Raw genomic sequence first — 21,225 nt, forward strand, 5'->3', positions numbered from 1 at the left:
AAAATTTTGAGGCGAAATACCCAAAAAGAAGTTTGCAAAAAAATGAATCCGCCTCAACAATATCAACAATATAGAACTTATCTATAACACTGTTTCTGTTGCATTAAAAGTGACTGAAATCAGAAAATTGCCCCCGAAAACTCGGATTCAAACTTCACGTTCAAACCAATCGTTAAATGACGCAATCCTGTATATCGGTTTTTGGTTTTAGTTTTACTTTGAGCTCTCACTGTAGGTAAAAGATAGACACAAAAAATGTGAAAAKTGTTTCCAGCTATGAGGTCCATCTTGACCTATGTCATTTATCATAAARTCCGAAAAACATATGTATTTCCAAGTCGGGAGTATGTCGAAATTTCAGAAATTTTGAATTGTTTATTTTCCACCCTGTAGCAACTTTATATACARCACTAAACTTTTCCAAAAACACTTACTGGCTAAAAAATAATTGGACTAAAGTTAGAGCAAATTTGSCCGTGTAACGATTATTTTATTGAGCAGTTTTTACAGGAAGATGGTTCTGAAGGGGGGGGGCTATCCTAATAGATGGTAGCTTCAGACAACCAAAATATATCTATTTGATCTTCGTTTTYCATTTTAGTTCATACCCATTTATAAGRSAAGTTTTTTAWTTAAACTGGGTTTTCGTTTGAAATGCACCTTGACRATAAGAGGCACTTTCCATTAGAAATTAATCTATCAACTCTACGTGGCTCTAAAACAGTTTTTATAGATCTTAGACATCAATAAAATCTAGGATAAKAATATAATTTTAAATGTTTTAAGGATGTAAACGTAACTATTTGCTTGAGAGGTAGGTCGAGAAATCGTTTATAAGTCGCCAGTTGCAATTTTAGTATCGCGAATTAAATGCATATGTAAGTACTAATCAACTTTATTGCTAATTGCAATGGCAAAGTACAATTGTAGAAAGTAATAAAGCAAAATTTTAATAATGCAAGTATTTAGCATAATTACAGCAATTGCAATTTTCCTCGAACCACAATTAAATGTAGTTACTAACTTGCGGGCATCAACAGTGGTTATTGTAATATATGGGGAAACACGTTAAATAATGTGAATAAGATTATAAGAAATGAAAAATAAAGAAATAAACGAAAAGACCCAAAAGTATTTTACATTTTCTCTAGAACCCATATTCTATATTATTTGTTCCGTTGATGTTTTTTAGAATTAAGGTGTTAAGTATAGTAAGTAGGGATCAGAAAACCCAACTGATTCATTTGATTATATTGGCACAGGTAAAATTTTATTTAGTTCAAAATCAACCATGAATCGAATGATTGGAGACTTATTTAGTCTTTTGCATCTCAGTCTGTACATATTTTTATTTATTAATATCTGCAGATTTTACTAGTCAATTGATATATGCAGGATATGTCCTCAATCCCCTGCTGGTTCAATCTAAAAAATCTTATATGTTGTAGATGTTTTCAAGACTATTTTCGAATTTTGTTTGCTTGTTAAATAAATATTTCCTCTAACTTCAGAGTCAATTCATGTATCAATCAGGGAAATAATTAGCGTTTTGAAGATATGAAATAACTATTTATTATGTATTGTTGAAGAACGACAGAGAACGCAGTCAGGTGTTTGCATTCGAACATAATTCACGTCGTCTTAGTGCTTTTACAATTCAATTATTAGTTAAAGTGCTATACAATCATAAAGGCAAGATCAATACCGCAAGTCGCAAATTTTTTCAATTATTAAATCTTATAATAATCAAGACTCCGCCGCAGCATAATTGATTTTTTTCAACATTCATTAATATGTATAATGACGGGTTTAATTACCATTATCTTTGCTCTTGAGTATAAAGCGCATTACAGCTTTTATAGCCTAGTGTGACGAACACGTTAATTAAAATGATGATGAAAAATGCTATATAAAAATACAAAAACGGCCACCGTTATTGCATTATTTAAATTATTTGCATGCGGAAATTATTACCTACGTTTACATTACGAAGAACACGTTTAATGCATTGTTCTACTGTAAAATAGGGTTGTCTGCGTTGGATTTTTATAGAAAAGTAAGTAAAGAAGGATAAGATAATGGTTTACCAAGTTTGTACAAGGAATACAGAAATTAGTGCTTCTTTGTTTACACATATTAGGAATCATAATCAATCGACAGGGGAATATGCAATAACTATGCTATGAAAATTGGGATGGCCATAAAAAGCAGAGTTGAAAAATTGACATGTTTTCACATTTTCTCCCAAAGAGGCAACATTTTCTAACTCAATAACCTTAGCTGGGGAAATTGTTTACCATCTTCTACGGATGTTTCACATAATTTGCGAATTTGTCTAAATTTATTATGTTTTCCTTTTATCACAACTCTTTTCTTAATTAAATGTTTTAGGGCTTTTAACTATTAAAGGTATTGAACAGATTTCTAGTTCTTTAATAATAAGCACGCCTTGTATCCACTAAACTAAAGTGAAAGATGAGCGAATCATAATTACTCAACACAACTTCCAACTTCTCAACGCACTAATATTTAAAAATTTCCTGTTTAACTGGGCAGCGGAAAGCTTTGCTTAGGACGTCTTTTCGGGCATTAAAAATGTTAAACCAAATTCGTGACTCTTCTTGTGCTATTTAAGTACGATCCAATTATTTTCTGAGACGTTCATCAAGTTTATTTTGTTACTCACAAATATCGGTTACGAATAATACAGTTATCGCACTTCAGGCTTTCAAAAATGACATTCTTGAACCACCAAGTGAAGAATGAGAAGCGAGATAGTGGAGTACTGATACTAAAATGTATTTGAATGCTTAAATCCAAAAAACAATCGAAAATAAGATACGAGAGATATAGTATGGTTAAGCTACTTTGATTATCAAATAAGAACATTTTTTATAGGACTAGATGCTTCTACCAAAATTCCATTTAGAGAGATATTAAAACAAAACAGCGTCATCCAGCTAGACATTATCAGTCAAAACATTATAATCATATTAATACATTTCCTCGATGTCACCCATATCGTTATTAGGCTCCAATTCGAATCTGTATCTATAACAATAAGTCAGATATCTAAAAATTTCATCGGTTCTGACCAGAAAGCAGCCCATTCAGAGCCCATTAAATACAAATAATGATATCTCCCAGGAATGTTATGTCGTGTGATTTATGTCGAACATCGGGCATCCTTTATTTGTACCGATATTATTATGTATAATGTAAAAGAAAGAAATATATCAACTGTCAGATATGGACGCGGGAAAACAACCGACTCGATTTAGACAATCTGACCGAAGAATCGCGACTCTCCGTGAGTCTGATATTCATCAGTATTCAATATGGTCCGATTCAATCATCATTCACCGAAACTAATTGATTCTATTCTTAGGATTGACAATGGTAACAAACCCTTTAGTTGGAAGGTGAATTCAATTGATATTTACGCGTTCTACCGATTCCCATTCATTGATTCACATCTTTATATGTATGAAATTGACTACTATATTTTTGTTCACTCAGAAATGAATATGCGACAGACCTTAACCACCTTAGTGGAATTTACGATACTTCACTAACTCAACATAAAATACTCAAGGTTAATTGGGCGGGAGAAATTTTTTTGTGTTCACTCAAAAGTTCTTTTCCATGGTCAATTGAAATTCCTATGGTCGAGTTTGCTCTTGTTCAGGATCTACAGGAGTTAGATAGATTTATTACCTATAGCTACACCCCAACACAAAAGTGCTCTTAATATAGAGCTAAAATATTTCAACTGAAAAAATTCAATAAGGGATCAATTAACAACTGTTGCTGAAAGCACATGCAAGACATACCAAGTCTACTATCGTACCATCCCAGACTTTAACAAAGACCATCATTTTCCTTCAATTTTAATTCCCAATATTATAAGTGGTCTAAATTATAGTTTCAAAGCATTAGTTTTGCAGTCCGGTCTTTATGCGATGGATTTCTTCACATGTGGGACCCGCATTATAATAGCGGATTGTTTTATTTTCTTGTCTCGATGGCGTTTACCGAAGTTGCTATGTGGTAGCTAATTGGAAAAGATTTGTTACAATTAATGTTTTCAACTGTTTGGGTCCCAGTTATCTGTTTGAGATCGGCTTTGATTCGAGAATCTGTTGCATTCAAGCCTAGACTATTTTAATTAATTGCTGTGGGGTTTTGTCATCGATGGCATACATACACAGTTGCTTAAGACATTCTATATCATGAAAAATTTGAAAATTGTGTTTTTCTTCAAAAAACTTCCTGCTCAGTTTTTTCTGACGGGTGTATTTTTTGTTATTAGCGATGTATTTAAAAAACTTTCCAAATTACATCAAAACGCATTAAGAGATCGACAAAAAATAGTGAGAAATCTGGCAGCTAAGGAAATAAAATTTTCGACATGTGTCAAAATGATCCCCCAAAAAACATCCCCCAAAATGATTTTGAATTAACTGTATCTTCCTAAAATACACAATTTGCTGAATTTTCCTTCAGACCCTTTATTTTTTGTTTTTTTCTTTTTTTCAGAGCATTCTTAATCCATCGTTAGCTACTTAATAAATCAGTGTCACTTTGGTTTCAATCGGTTTCTTTTCTCGGTAAAATTTTAAATCGCAACATTGTAATGAAACCAACAGCATGTTAAAACTTAATTTCTAATTTAATAATGATAATTCTCATAAAACAAAAAGTAAATTTACTGGAAACACGCCAACAGTCTGCATTTTTATATCATTCGCGGCAATTTATTTAAGAACTTTTAATTATCTGGCACTGATCCAAATTAGTTAAATTCCAGTTTGAATGCATTCCTAATCAAAACAGCATCATAAAAGGACTTGTGAATTGCAATTCAACGACTTGTTTTACTTTTCTGTTAACAAACATTCTCAAGCACGTGGTTGTAGTTAAACTTTTCAGATGTAGTTTAATGGCATTCGAACCATAAAACTACGTGAACAACTGCATGGTAATTGCATTAAAATCGATTATAAGGAAAATTCTCTATTTTTCAACATTTCGAACTGGTTTTGAATCAGGATGTTTCATTAATAGACTGAAGAGTTTGCGGACAGTGCAATTTGCATGAATGCAATGCAGTTGTGCAATGTGGTGTAAACAGTAGTACAATTATTTTGTCGTTTTCATTATATCAATCAATTTTTTTCCAATTGGCGTTCAAAACATTTTTAGTCATGTAACCACTGAGTTGTTGCCATGCCTGCGTAGAACATTTCGAAATTTAATTACATTTTAATATAAAGCCATGTTAACGTCCAACGCGAATCATAAACTTTATATCACATAAATTCCTTTTATGCCGTAAACAAATCTAATTACTCATTAACTTCAACATAAACATATATTTTCTTAATATAATCATCTGGGTTTTACAGCAAATTTGTCCTTGTTCCTTAGAAAACTAACTTTTATTGGTAATCACATTTATTTATTATTAAATATGTTAATATATGAACGATCTTGTCAGCATCAGAACAATTACATTGTAAGTATGTATATGAGTAATGGCTGGCTTTTGCATCCATGTATGAATCTAGGAATAACTGTTTAATTTTAGTTAAATCTGTATTGTTTTTTTGTTCTTTAGTTTTCTTGTTATCTTTTAATTTTCCTTCTTTATTTATGTTCTTTGGCTTATGTCTAAAACATGAATACCTGCTTCATTCTAATAATTGAAAGTTTCCTATTTGCCTTTTCTTGTTTAGTAAAACCTATAAGCAAATTTAATATTTGCAAAATACGTTTATAAGGCTGAAAAGTTCAATGATTTGTATTAATTCTTAAATAAAATTTATATAGTGTGCTATGCTATTATTAGAGGCTTGTCACGAATTAATACGACTGTCACTAAATAAACATTTGCTTATTTATTAATCACTTGATTCAACATTAAGTAACTTATTTGTATAATTATCGCACGTATAAGTCGCGGTTCGATTATTTGCATTTAAATTCTTCTTCTTTCTTAAAAATTATTAAATTTAAATTCTTTTTTTTTTGGATTAAACTAAACAGCGCGATTCATCCGCCCCAAGAATTTGAAGTCCGCCATAATTCTTATGCCAGATGTTTTTGGTTTGATAGTTACGATTTTCGCTAATAAATAAATAAGTCAGTAACAGCGAGTTGAATAAAAGTAAAATTTATCAGCAAAGTAAAATCATATTTAAATTTTCCAAACCGACGTTTTTTCATTGTATCGTAACCTGAAGACAGTTAAGGTTGCGATAGTGTGATTGTTGCAATAGGTGTGAAGAGTTGTAGATATAACAAAGCTTTCTTCTGTCTATAATAGATATTCTGCTATTGGTTATTAGTAATTTCAAGCTAACTTATTCTGTTTGCAGGTAAGGATAGCATCGGACTTAAAAATTATAATAGAAGCGTTGCATAGATCGTATCCTCAAACTATTTTGCCAGCAGACACATGGATAAATAATCGAAAAATGGTAAGTGCCTCCGTGAAGCAAATAATCACGCTGTTAGCTTACCTGAAAATCTGGATGCAAGCAATGCCTTTAAGGTTTTCACTTGCAAGTATTTACACCATCAGTTATTACTCATTAGAACCTATGAATAATATTACGATGTCAAGACATGCAAGCCGGCGTTTAGACGCTTCTTTAGTGGAAACCGCGAAACATTAGATATTAAAGAGACCTGGCATAATTTTAGGTTTGCCAACGGATGCTGAATTTAATAAGAAATATTCCAAGAAATTAATCCAGTCTAGATTTAATTTTAGATGGTTCTTTTGATGTCTCTGGTTTTGCACTTGGTTATTTTGTTTCCCGGCTTTGGGACATTTCAAATTAGTTTAAATGGGCCGAGTCGCCGACGGTCGCGTGAACGGATATAATGGTTAGTTTAAATAAAATCGTTAGTAAAAACAGCATTTTTGGTAGAATCGATTTTTAACAAAGCTAACCTAATTGTTTTAAACTTAGTCCCGAATTTATTTCGGTTATATATCAGCAGAACTATTCACAATCCATCGAGAGGTGAGATAAGTGGATTTGAACAGTTAAAACAACAAAAACTTAAGCAACGGAATTAAAAATTAACGCAAATCAATGTAGGTACCTCAAAGCTCAGAGTTGTGAAAGCAACATCAGCAACTTAAGTTTCTTTTTCAACTTAAATATGACATTACCCACTTGATCTTTACCTGTAGACGAGTGAAGATTAGTACCATATTTGAGCGATTTGCTTTATGTGCGTTCAGCAAACTTTTATATAGATCACATTATTTCCTGGTTGCAAAATGTTATTGTATATGTATTTCCAAACAAAAGATCAGACGAAATACTCTAGAGATTCTAGTTTCACCTTACCATTTCTGTTAAAAGGACACGTTAAAAATGGGACTCATGCCATTTCACGACGCCAACTATCAACGCTGTTGGTTAATGATTCAATTTTATGATCAATGCGTGTGTTAGAGCTCATTATCAATACTAGAAAGTTTGATTGTGATGTAAACGAAATGACATTGTGATTATTCAGCATTAAATTCTCTCTCTTAAATGCTCAAAGTGAAAGTCGCCAATTAAGATCGGGGTAATTATTGAAGAAACGTTAAATCGATTATGGTAGAGAGTGTGAATTGTGATACTTAACTTTTGTAATTTCTTACTACTGGTGTTCATGCATAGTCGCATCAGTAAAATATAAGAAAACTATGTTTTTATGAAATGGTAAAATATTTCATACTCGAGTTGCTGCAAAATCCAAACACACTTTATCAAAAAATCTTTTAGACTAACGATTTTCCATATTTAATTCACTGTACATTTATTTATAAATACTGCTAATGCCTCTACATATTCTGGTAAAGTTTGAGCTCGACAGCTTTTGACAGCGACCATTTTGTGAGCCAACCACCTCTTCTGTTCGAAAACAAAAACGTTCAATTCAATTCAATTTGAATAAAACATCTGCACTCGTCTATTCAGTGATGTAGTTCTAAAGTCTTTTATCTTTAGGGCTTTATTTGATATCTTGTTTTGTTTTTAAGACTAATAAAATCTGAGACAATGCAGTGTTCAATTCGACTAAATTTCATTTGAGTTAAATTTAATTTGCAGCAAATCATGGAAACTCGGTAGTTCTACTAAGGAAACGGGTTCAACCGCTACCGCCGAAATAAAGACATTCGGTGGCATCGGTTTAACTCAATTCAGAGGACATGTCTTAATATGGTCAGGTTACTCGTAATTGAGCGCCTGAAGACAAAGTCTGAATAGAAGCACAATACAAAAAAGATAAAAATGAAAATATAATATTGGATAAATCCTAGACATTGGCAAAAACAAATATTTACTGGTAATGTAGATATGCATGGTTCGTTGTCTAAGACAATATTAAGCCGTGGTTGTATAGTCAGCGTTGATTACAACCGTAGTAAAAAACTAATCCCAACTCTGAATTTAAAAAAATTCAGGAGCTACTCAATGAGCATTTCGAAAAAATAAATACTTTGAACTTGTGGACATAATTATCCACAACCTTTCTGAATTTCTTTCCTTGGATTTAATTTTTTTTGCATTTTGATTCCTTTCTTCTAACTAACTATTGAAAGGCTGTAAAAGTTTTCAACCTAAAGCGAATTACAGGAAATAAAAATCCGTGTCCAAATTGCCTTGTTATTGAGAATGGCCATTAAAAGGACGATTCCAGAATTAAACTGTTTGTCATTTGGGAATGTGAGACCGAGATTGCGACTGCACTAGACGGTTTCAATTTGTCTTAATAATGCGCACTTACTCAGATATAAACGTATTATTATATTTATATTTATCCACAGTCTGGTGGATATAATTTCATGTTCACTAGCCGACGAATTTAATAACCGTGTTGCGATCATCATAATTATAAATGTCCACTGCTCTGGACCTCCTTACGTTAGAATAGTTTCAGCTGATTTAAAGTGTTACATTGATTAGATGGAAGATGAATGATCATTCAACATCTGGCTCCAGTTGGTTTGGAGTTTTTGTTCAAGTTCATCTTTTTTGCTCAGATTTAATTGTTTGTTTATTAAGTGAGGTCGAAAGCAATTTTAAAATATAAGAAAAGCAGAATCGTACCAACAAACATAATTTAAGATGTACTACATTGTGATTCTTTAAAACAATTCATTCTTTATTAATTTATTTATTGAGATTTATTAGGAATATGACATTTTACCCATTAAATTCAGGTCTACGACTTTAGCACGGTTTTCATAACTAGATGCAACAATTTAAAATAACTGAAGCAAAGCTTAATCTTCGTCAGTGGGTAAATCGTTCAGAAAAGGGATACATTTATCAGTTTTTTCGTGTAGAAAGCCTAAGGGTGTTTTCTACGCAGAATTGGCAGGATCGTAGTTCTTGCTAAATTACCTACGTTTCAAAAAGTAAAAATTGCTATCATTGCTGGTTTTTTTAACTCGTTAAAAGAACAGATCTTCAAATCCGATTACCTTCGATATTGTGCTGTGAATGCGAAATTCTGAAAGCTAACTTACAATTGAATGCTGCTAATTGTTAACCAATTTAGTATAATTTTATTAGACATTTTTTTCGAGTAAACATTTTCTTTTCAATTCGTCTGTAATCAGAAAAAAATTATGGTTTCTGATACTTTRCATTAGAGGTGTGCTGAACGAATTTTTTGGCATTAGAGTTGCGCTCTCCTTTAGAYCGYAGGGAAAAAGAAAAACATTTTCARTCATTTWTYAAGCGCATTTKGCTTGCATCTTTGATTGAGGCGTGGTTGCTCTATTATCTAAGCTTTGGAGCCGAACACCTATGAAGATGCAAGCTACTCGCATATGCGAAACGTCAGGAAAAACTTACTTTCCACGACGGTCTGAAAGGTCGAAAAAAATCGCCAGTATCGAACAATGGCCGCGAAAGTCTGGCTTTTCAATGATCGTTTGTTCAAAATGTTTGAACAGTTGAAACTATTAATGAAAGGTAGCAGAATACTGTTGCGTGCAAATATTTTGCCCGTGATCTTGAAAATTTATTTTGACCTCCAGATATATTTGTTTACATTATTTCCCAGTTCAGTGAGTCTATTTTTTATTTTATTAATTTTTATTTTGATCATTTTTAGCAACGTTTTCTTGACCACTTGACCAGTTACAAGATGATTTTCCCAGTAGTTACAAAGAAATTGTCGAGAGGATCCTGTACACCAGCTATCATTGAATCATGATTTTTTTAAGTTAAGAGTAGTGCGGGAAACTATTAATGCATCCAATCTAATCAGAACTGTAAGAACGGTAACGAAGTGGAAATCCTATCAATAATTCCCAATTGAAGCTATTAAGCCACAAATGTATAGCCTAAGCAGATTAGAGCACATATCTGCCCCGTTTCCAAAAATAGTTCATATAAGCTTGAAAGAAAATTTTAACGGTAATATTCTTAACACAGTGGAAATTAAATTTCGCAATTTTTAATATATTTTTCTTGTTACAAAATGCAGTATTTTGAAAGCAATTTATAATTTTGCTAAAATAATTACATTTTTTTGAAGACCTTTGGAAGAAAAATTCTTGTTAGGACTATATTACATAGATAATTCACAGTTGAGTCGATAAAATATTGTGTTCTTGGGTAATAACGTGATAAAATTGAACAAATCTATTCTGTCTTTGAGATACTAAAAGCAACTATAGGAGCAAACAAAAGACTACAAAAATTATACAAGTTTTTTGATAGCGAATTAGAACAGCAAAAACTGAAACAAATATAAACAATCACTGTTTCTAATTTGGATTAGGAAATAATATTGTTTCCAGATAATATTTCAAGTACACATAACACATTATGTGTTGATATTGAAGGATTCCGATGGCTTTCCATTGACAAAGGAAACTTCAACATGAAAACATAAAGATCGACGTAACGGAAGCTTTTCTTTCAAGAAACGAGGTTCTATTTTCTGTAGCATATAAAGCATAACCGGCGGTCTGGTCGATATAAACGTGCAATTATATTTATTCGCTTTCTAAGAATAATGGCGAGTTATTTTCGCCAACATGCATGTCGCAGAAACAGCATCCCCATGGCCTAAACATACCCATTCAATGGGATAAAACGAGATGGGGCACCGCTCCGTAGGTGTCTTTTTGATTAATGTCGATTATAAAAAGTCCTGTCTGAAGAGCAACACGAGTTATTCTCGGTTTTATTAATAAGAACCGAATGGTGTTGTCTATCAAAACCACGAACATGTGGCACTGAACTGGGCAAAAGACGGAAAGAAGGTTGTTTGAATTATTTGATATACTATATCATTGTCTTCGGGGATTTGGAGCGTCTTTGTAAAATGTGGGTGATTTTAATTAATGTCCACAATTGTGGAAAGCTGGCCAACAGGTCGAGAGATAGATTATCATGTTGAAACTATTCAAAGTGTATAGATTTGCCATCAACGACCATTTGTTAAATTCGCTCATATGCATCAATCCATCACTTTCATGGTTGAAATATTGCATAGAACTTTGGTACATTTATTGCCATTTGTTGATTACCTCAATTTGTAAAGGAATTCGTAGAATGCGCAAAGTAGCTCGAAAACCAACGAAGTGTGCCAACAAATCGTCTATCATTATTTTGGTTGATAATCCAAATCTCAAGTTAAATAGAGTCAGATTTGCGATTTATCGTTGAACTAGTTGCTTTAATATGAAAAATAATTTATATCCATTATTAATCTCAACACCTGATACGATTAGTATGGATATTGTTGACATACTTTTAGTTATTGGCTTATTTTTCAGATTTAACTATATTTACACGACCAAGTTTTGACGTAAATTGCTGTTTATCATACTGTTTATCGCGTGACACCTATCAGGAACCTTTTCAACTCCATATAGATCAAAACTAACTCCAGTCGGCAGATAGATAATTGTTATAAATGCGTTTTGTTTTAACAAGTCTTCTAAAATTCTTGCTCTCATATATTCAACTCCGATAGCCGGAAATGTGGTAATTAAAGGTACACCGTATATTGGGTTTCTTGATAATAGTCGATTTTTAAATTGTAAACGGAAAGGTAGAAGTAATTAATTTCACATTTCTTTCAATTGCCATACTTAGTTAATTTCGAATGTTAGTCATTGCAAATGATAAATTATCAACTGCATTTCCTACTGATTCTATGCATTTCCTGTAAATAAAGTTTATATTTTACATTTTTCGATAATTTTTATAGGTGTACAGTTTTGCTTAATTTTTTATGTTTAATGTTAAGGAGGAGAAGTTTAATTTTCGGAAAGAGCGGAATAATGAAAATTATTTGAAAGTACTTTCTAAGTACTAATATTTTTTACATGCAAGTTTTAAATATAGTGTTAAATTATTGTTTTTCCAAAATCAACGATATCATTAAAAAAATTATAAATACGTAAAAATCCCTAAACAATAAATACAACCAAAACGATTTAAAAGCATTCTCTGAACAACAATACGAACCTTCAGACAAATTTAAGGTTTCAAGAAGGCAAAGACCTAAAAGAACGTTGATTTTTACCAATCATGACTTTGTGTAAATTTTCAAATCTGATGATGGCGCTGTTGTCTCGCCGAAACGTAATGAAATTAGCGATGTTTCAAAATTTTTACTTCACACCTTGACTGAGACCCAGGAAAGATAAGAATATAATAACAAGTTAAATAGAAGGAAAAATTTAACAATATCTTAAAGCATCCAGAACTACGTATTATTTTAGCTTTTCCTGTGTCAACAGAGAGGAGGCAATTTTCACTTTGTTTAGTTTCAAGTTAACCCCCGAACAGCTTTTGGTTAGAAGATCTTCCACAATTTAGTAGCATAAAATCCCAATACATTTGCGTGTGATTTTTCATGCTTGAAGTTAAGCAGAATGAGTCAACTGTAAAACTTATGTAGAATCCACCAGAATAAAGTTCTAATTTATAAATCCGTGAATGAATTTGAGTTTTGCAAATCCCTTCGTCTCACCATGGTGGTGTTTCGAATGCGAAGCCTGCTGATCACCCCCATGGCGATAAAACACCACACCTTATCTTATAAATTCAATTATTCAAATCCTCGTTGTGTATCATCTGAGACAAAACCAATATTCAAATAGTGCTATAAATACTTGGTGACAATATTAAAATTGAACCATGTATTAATATGAATGTAATATTATGGAGACACCCTGTGGATCGGGATGATAAATCAATTCCCTACATCGCTGTACTAATATTGTCCTCGGTATCCTGCTGGTCTCCTGCATTATTTATGATAAATTTATAAATCTCCGAATGGCCCACACCCGCCTTGAATCGCTTCAGATACTACTTCACTTTCGAATAGCTTATTTGCACCAATATGACTTATTTTAATTGAAACCTTCACTTTTTAAATTTCGAATATTTTTCCAACCACTCCCTGCTAGAGGCTGACGAATTGACTGATTTTAAAACAGTTACGATTGGGAGATATTTAAATTGACTTTTATATATTTATAACTGAAATCGTTGGTTTAACAACATTGTGTTTGTTTAAAACTTAATGATATGGTGTTGTTGTTGGCGCCGGCCACAAAACGTAAAATTATTTACGTAAAACCGGAGGCACTTCCAGAAAAAAAATTTCTTTTTAATTAAGGTCTTCGAACATTTAAACCGTAATGTTTTTTGTCCCATCCTGTTGGAACCATTCTCTTTAATAAGGGATATCTGGAGAACTAGATATATTGGTGATTGGTTCCTAGGGAATACATTTTACCGACACGGAGTATCCAGATCCAGATCTTGTTTAGACCACTGAATACCGTTTTTGAAAATATTTTGGTAGGAAACCCCCATGCGACCAAGAGTAACAAATCTTACCGAACCTACACTGCTGAAACCTATGGTTTTTATATAAAATTATTTTTATGTATTAAATTATACTGTGAGCCACAGAAGCAACTTCTAAACTGATTTAAAATTCAGGAGTATGTTTTTTGTAAAAAGGTCGGACCCGAATTTTTATTTTTAAATTCCCGTTTTTTAATGGTAATTTTGTTTACACAAAAAATAAATTATAACCATAATCTTCATTTAAAAAAAAAATTTTGTTTATCGATCGCTTTGAATATTGTCAAGTCGTAAACGGCACACATTTCGAACATTTAATTTGGTTGTTGCTCTATTTCTTGAAATGACTCGATCTTTTTTAGGACTACATAACTTTGAAAGAAATCGTCGCTATTAATTATTGATAGGGCCAATCGTAAATTTCTCGGTAACTGTTTAAGTGTAGCACATGTTACCTGAGGCATAAATTCAATGGAGAATTAAAAATTGAAAAAAAAGCAGATACTTCCATTTGAAAAAAAAGTTGATGATCGCTACTTATATTCGGACCACCCTGTATAAATAAATTTGGTCTAAAAAAATTGTTTGCAAATGAAAATTGACGGGAACGAGGAGTTTTTCCAAAATTATTCTGAACGTAAACCGACAGCGATTGCAAAAGATAGTACTTTCAGAAAGTCTGCATGCGGCATTTAGAAAAAGCATTAAAAAAAATACGAATTGAATTCAAGTTTTTAGAAATCGAATACATTTTATGAAAAATAATGAAAGCAAATACCAATTGACGCTTTGAAAGTATCGTGCAATTTCTTCTTTGCGCTTCTCCATTTCTTTCATTCTTCGCATTCTTGAGAAAGACATTTTTTATTTCAAAAATATATGTCTAATGTATATTCAAAGGGAAACACGATTAGTTCTAATTTGCTAATTATTGTTAAAATATTAAAATACTGCGTTTTTTAATATTATTTGAACTGAGCAAATGTTTCTGTTTAATTCTTAAATTAATGTATTGAGTAAATATTAATTCCAGCTTCATTATTGGATTCTCGGAATTGATACGTGATGTAATGACGTTTTAAATTCTTAAATTTTTTGTTAAGATGATTTGAACACTTAATGAAAATATGCCAGTTTAATTGTACAAAACAATTTTATGACGATTATTTAACGGCTTCGGTATCTTATTTAGTCAATTTAAATATGCTTCTGAATATTATTATTTATATGCAACTGTGTGCCACATTTATAAAAAGAGATGTCTTAGTAGTTTATAATTCACCTTCTTTTACATAAGCGTTTTTTGGCAGATGGTTTTTAAAATAAGAAATTTTAATGAATAATAAAAATCCGAAAGCAAAGGCGCAGGAATTAAAGTTTGCGTTAATTATGGCCTCAGTAATTTAGGCAAATATTTTATTCTAAGAGAATATATATAATATATCCCTCGTTTACTAAGGGAATTTCCATATAGTTGAACACGAAATTACACTTGTTATACTTTGTTATACTGAAACCGAATTTGAACTATCATCTACAAGATCCCAATAACGCAGCGCGAATTGAAACCACTCCGACTATAACAGAAACTAAGCAAGTGATAAAATTATAGCAAAGCAACAGACTAAAAGCAGATATTAGTAGATTCTACTAATCTCTGCTAAAAGTATTTGGTAAATGGAAAGATAGATAGAATTTAAATATTAAGTTACGATAATAACAATTTTTCGTAAAATGTCCTGTAAAAAGAAATAAATGCCACTAAGCACCTGACTGCTTTATTAGATACGGCATTATTATGCTCAATTTCACCAAATGAATCTATTTTAGCTGTTCCAAATTATACAGCTTTAATAAATTTGGAATGTATAAAATTATCCTATTATTCTGTTGAGATCTATAACATCCTGGAAATGGATATGTATTAACTTTTACGCGGTAAAAGAGGCAAACATCTGAAAAGTTGTAAACCCAATCCTAAATAATTCCTCTTGAGTATTTATTTCAATTTTATTTTTCTATCAGGAACTCAGTTTCTTGAACAACGTTTCTTCTTCTTCAAAATCACTTTTATATGTGGATGATAAAAATGGATATTTTATTATTACTGTTAAAACGTATTTTAAAAATTCTCTTAATTTTAAAGATGCTTTTAATTCAAATTCTAAAAAAGATTTTACTCTTAAAAAAACACCATTTGACAAGCGAATATTAGTATCGTAACTCCTGAGCGTAAGTTGATATGGACAAGTATATTGATTAATGTATACTAATTGGCAGCCAAGTTTGGTTCTTGGACTTATTGAGACGCAGTTAACACAACACTTTAAATCGTCTAATTGATTCCTTTAGCTAATCGGCATTAGCTAGTTTTCTTCTCCATTACTTGAGATAAAAGCTCTGAAATTAATAGCCCTTAATTTACGAAAGTTGCACTATAAGAACTCGTTTACAATAAGGACAAATCCTAGTAGAACACGTTCCTTATATAGGCTTTGTTTGCAACCTGTTGCGGGATTTAAAACCCAAACCATGTTTAGTCGCACAATTGGAAAAAATGGCGTACTTTATTCTACATAAGCGTTAAGCAGGTTAAGACGATCAAGCATGGTAGGTAGCCAGCACACGTGTATCAATATTTGCAGTGAACCCTCCGTTCTCGTGTTTGCCTTAAAAATGCTTTTGGGTCGGCTACCTTTTCTAATTGCTTGTCTCTCAGTATATTCGTTATTCTGCCATTGTTTTTAAGGTCGAGTGCAGAAACGACACTCGCTCAATAGCAGGTTGATGTATCACTATAAGACAAAATGTAGCTATACTCAGTTGTTTTGCCAAGCGAATAAGATAACTCTTATATGAATACTTGATGTGGTTTCACTGATTATTTAATAACGACCAACAACCTATTTTTAGGTTCTTAACTTGTCTCGAATTGAGCATGTGGCCCGTGACACCCTCTTGTAATTATACAAAGGAGGGTCTTACATGCGACACCCCTAATTATATCAAAAGTCGACGGGCTTTTGGAATGTGACATTTTCAGAGAATGATTAATGTACTGTATGAGTAGTTTGAAGTCAGTTTAGGGACCCAATTGGGAATTAAACACAGGAAACTTGCATGTAGATACAGAGCTATGAAAAGGCTTTGTTAATTTTCAAGAATATATTCGAAGAAGAATTCAATTATACTCCGATTATAGAATTTCGTTGGTTGATAAATATTCAAAGTAATCTTATATCTTAACGAAGCAAAATATTAGAGAATAAATGATACGATGCACAGGTTCATAATCTAAATCTTGGTATGTGCTTTCAGAGCTTGTAACTTTCAGAGCAATACCCTTGGTCTAAACGAAATTTTACAGCAAATATATGGCAAATGACAAGTGGAAGTAGCATTTGATAATATTATACCACCCTATCTATTCAGCGCAAAACTTGCAAAATAAAACTGAAAAAAAAATGTTTTAGTAGGCGTAATTTGTGGCTGCTTTCGCTGCATGCAAAATGTTACAAAGGTTTAGTATTGGAACATCGGACATAAACCCGAAATAGTATAATATTTCCAACTTTATTATTATATTTAATCATTCATTCATCATTTTTAATCATTCATTCATCAGCTCTCTTCTTCTTTCCTCTTCAGCCCCTTTCTCTTAAGGATTTCCCTTTAAAACCACAAAAAAATGCTCCTATATTTCAGTTTCTTAAAATTTATTATCCCATAGGAAGCCCTAATTAAACTTTTGTTTCGTTTTGAAATTTTTATATTTTACAAAAAGTATCGAGGAAAGTTCACTATTGATCAGTGTTTAGATGATTATATTATCTATTTTAATTTTAGTAGCCTGTTACGTACAGCTAAGAAATAATGTTCCTGTAAATATCCATTTATTTCATTAAAATCTGTAACCCTATTTAATATAATAACATAATAACGGATGCGGTAGATGCATGAGAACCAACATTAAACTGTTAAATCCGCAACAATTTCATTGGCCCTAAGTTCTTTATTTCTGTCGATAATAAATGTAAATGTAAATGTGCTAAAGTTAAGTTTGCCTGTCATTAAATATAAATTCTAAAGTAATATCTGACACTCTTATAATCATAACTCAGCTAATTAAGTATGAATCCGAGCTCAAATTTATTTTCGGTTCTGGTCAAGGCAAACAATACGATCATTAGTAATAAAACAATAATTAAATTATCTTTTAATGCATTAGAAATTAGTATAGAGCTGTTAAAACGCTTATAAATCGCCAGATCGTAAAATCGTTAGGTAAACTTTAATATTAATTTGATAAGCAACCAAATAGTACCTAATGGTTATTGCACGTGTTTCAAATATATTTTGAATTAGACCAATTTATCGCGGTGGATGTTTTGTTTAGATTGGATAGATTGACTTTTTTACGTTCCCTAAATATAAAGTGTATAAACAAATGCAAGAGGAAACATAGCAAAAGTCTAAACGCATGTTGGTATTCTTATTAAACTTTCAATTTTAAGTTCCTTGACAAAATATGAGAGAAGATAAACTTATCAATGTTTGTTATATCCTATTGTATACCAATTTTTCAGTTGCAAACACTCAGAAAGTAGTTTTGCATAAAGTGTACTCATACCAAGTTTTTACATTGACAAGAATTTTGGAACATGTTTCTCTTGACTTTTTTTTTAAATCATGAACGTGGCTTAGCAGTAAAATTAAGTAGTTTCCGATTTGTTAGGATGCGCTATCTTAGAGTAAGAGGAAACTTCATGTTCAACTGGTGAAATTTTGCAACAAAACTTTTGTATTGCTTTCTTCGAGGTTTTTTAATTTCCTGGTAAATGCTGTAATGTTCTCTTTGAAACCATAAAGGTCCTGAATTGTCTTCAAGTTTCTGGAATTTTCTTTTCCAATTAGTCAGTTCTTTGAAAACTTTGTAGTACTTGTATACTTTTAATGTAGATTTTGTTTTAGTAACCGGCAGTTTAAAACGCTGTATTGATTCATTTAATTTCAGTAATTAATTGACACGAAAAAATTTTTCAAATTGTATGGACAAAGCTAATTCTAAAAATAGGCATAATAACGTTTCAGTTAGTTTTCCTTCAGGATTATCAGTCAATTAACAAGTTAAGAATCCTTAATCCTTAAAATAGCATAAAACATAGCAATAGCATATAAACCATAATTAAAAGAAGTAATGAAAGAAAGCGAATATTCAACAACCTCATTTACCTGACACTAATTTTATACATTTATGAAAACAATTCTTATCACGAAAGCTTTTTAATAGCCAAGGTAACCTTGCTTTGCGTATCAAAATAGGTATAATTTTAATATACAACAATTAACCTGGTTTATACATTATTCATTTTATAGAAAAAGGAAATAATTTTGCGATAAAGCTGCAAACTATTTTGCAATTTGCTAATTGCTCCTGCATATCTAAACAGGCGATATCGAGTCATGTAATTTATTGTCAACAAAATAATTTGACCAAAGAATAATCGTCATATAGAAATAGTCGTTTCGTAAGTTACTGTGTTTTGTGTTGCTACATGCTTTTATAGCTTATTCTGCTTATATTTCGCTGATAATTAACTAATAAGATAATTAACTAATTATTCAGGTTCCAATTTTTTCAAGTCAAAACAGGTGACTGTAGTAGTATTGTTATGCAACATTGGATAGAGCAACATAAAAAGTTGAAATTTTAATATAAGAACAAATGGCGAAGTAAATATATTGTTTAGAATTTGTGGTATAATTGCACATTAGTGGTAACTCAATCCGGCCAGCTGTGCTTTAACAAGCCAAAAATTCTACTTTCCTACAACTTAATTTTTAAAGCAATGGAACTCACTCAAACCATATTAGACTTGTTTTACCGCGATGACTCTAATTGAAGGATAATAGCAATGATTGCAGGGTGCAAATCCTCCAGACTATGAAAATAAACGAAACTCGACACGCCATTTCCAGTACAGTAGCCGAATTCTTCACGATACTTTTTTAAGCCACATTCAAAAATAATGCAACATTTTAATGATATAGGGAGTTTTGTACTTTTTTTTCAAATTATATTCGCTATTTTGATCAACTCACCTGCTGCAGCACTGCAGAATTGACAGAATAATTGTTCATAATACGTGCAGAATATCTTGAGAAGTTGACTGCATGATATTTGCAGCTGTTGCATAGCGTGGATTAATATTAAATTTAACTGATAATTGTGTGGTGTCACGACAACTTATTTTTGAGGTATTTGGATTTAGGTCAGCGAACAGCAATTATTCACAGACCTTTTATTTGTCGATGTTAATCTTTGTTTTTTTTTGATAAAATAGAAATGTATAAATGTTTATTCGGGTCCTTCCCATTATATACAATTGCAATTAATTTGGTATCGAATATTACGCATCAAACAAAATAAGCTTGAATGTTTTGCTTGATTTTTGCATTGAAATTTAAGTCAAGTCAAGTCATACTTATTGCTTAATATTACATAATTATACAATTTCAATGATTTTTTCTAAATTGTAGAACGTAATTACGTTTTGCAAGTAAATTTTAAGTAAAATTGTATTTGTATTACCAACTTATTAACTGTATTGTTGCTGAAAATGTAGTAATAATAGAAATATTTTTTGAAGAAACTATGTCGGTTGGAAACAATCCATAAATATTTTTCTTAAAATTCCAGTCTGCTTCATTCAGTAAAACAAATTATTTTCGTTCCGGCTCAGTGTATCAAAGCCACTCTTTCTTGGATTAACAATAAAAATCGTAGGTGAGAATGATCAGAACTTTTAAGGCTCTTTTGGCAGCCCTACGAAAAGAGCTTGCAGGCACGTGGAAGATGCTCATGTTCTACCCAACTATGACGACATTAGATACAAAGGGGACCAGAAACCCACTGGCGGCCACACTGTTCAAATAGCCCATAATTTTTCAGATCTTGTCGCGTGTCCTGCTTCTTCGTATTTGTAGACGAAGTTAAGGCAGGTCGGAGTGACATTATTTTCGAAACCCACGCTTTTCACGCACCCAAACAAGACTAGTTATGATGGATAGTTTTGTCTGTCGGAGGGATTTAAATTTATATGTTGTGAGTGTGCATCAGGTTAAACTGGCTTATTTTATTCCATATGCTACCGATGAAGAAGCCTGAGCATTGACTGAAGAAAGGCAATTTAAATGTTTCTGATTTGACAACATTAAAAAAGTCAGTAATTGGTTGATTGATTAAACTGCACAATATAGTAGTTTGATATTTTGAATTAAAAGTATATGACAGATAAGAAATCTGCTCACTCTGTTGGAAATCTGTTATCATCTGGAGATTTTTAAATATTTTCCCAAA

At 31.7% G+C, this 21,225-nt stretch overlaps 1 protein-coding gene across 5 annotated transcripts in view; it reads left to right on the top strand.

Moving 5' to 3' along the window:
- The window catches only part of LOC109545195 (protein dead ringer), a 114,175-nt gene that overhangs the window by 9,846 nt on the left and 83,104 nt on the right, over window positions 1–21,225 (top strand). For 4 of the 5 annotated variants that reach the window (XM_048667205.1, XM_048667204.1, XM_048667206.1 and 1 more), the window contains exon 2: window positions 6,381–6,482. The exons of the other annotated variant lie outside the window; for it this stretch is intronic. In XM_048667205.1, the coding sequence (XP_048523162.1) occupies window positions 6,381–6,482 (102 nt within the window). The remainder of the gene's footprint in view (window positions 1–6,380; window positions 6,483–21,225) is intronic. 5 annotated transcript variants of the gene reach the window in all.

The sequence above is a fragment of the Dendroctonus ponderosae genome, unplaced genomic scaffold (genome assembly GCF_020466585.1).
Source record: "Dendroctonus ponderosae isolate FM_Combo_2020 unplaced genomic scaffold, Dpon_F_20191213v2 Dpon_F_20191213_6, whole genome shotgun sequence".
Classification (NCBI taxonomy): Eukaryota; Metazoa; Arthropoda; class Insecta; order Coleoptera; family Curculionidae; genus Dendroctonus; species Dendroctonus ponderosae.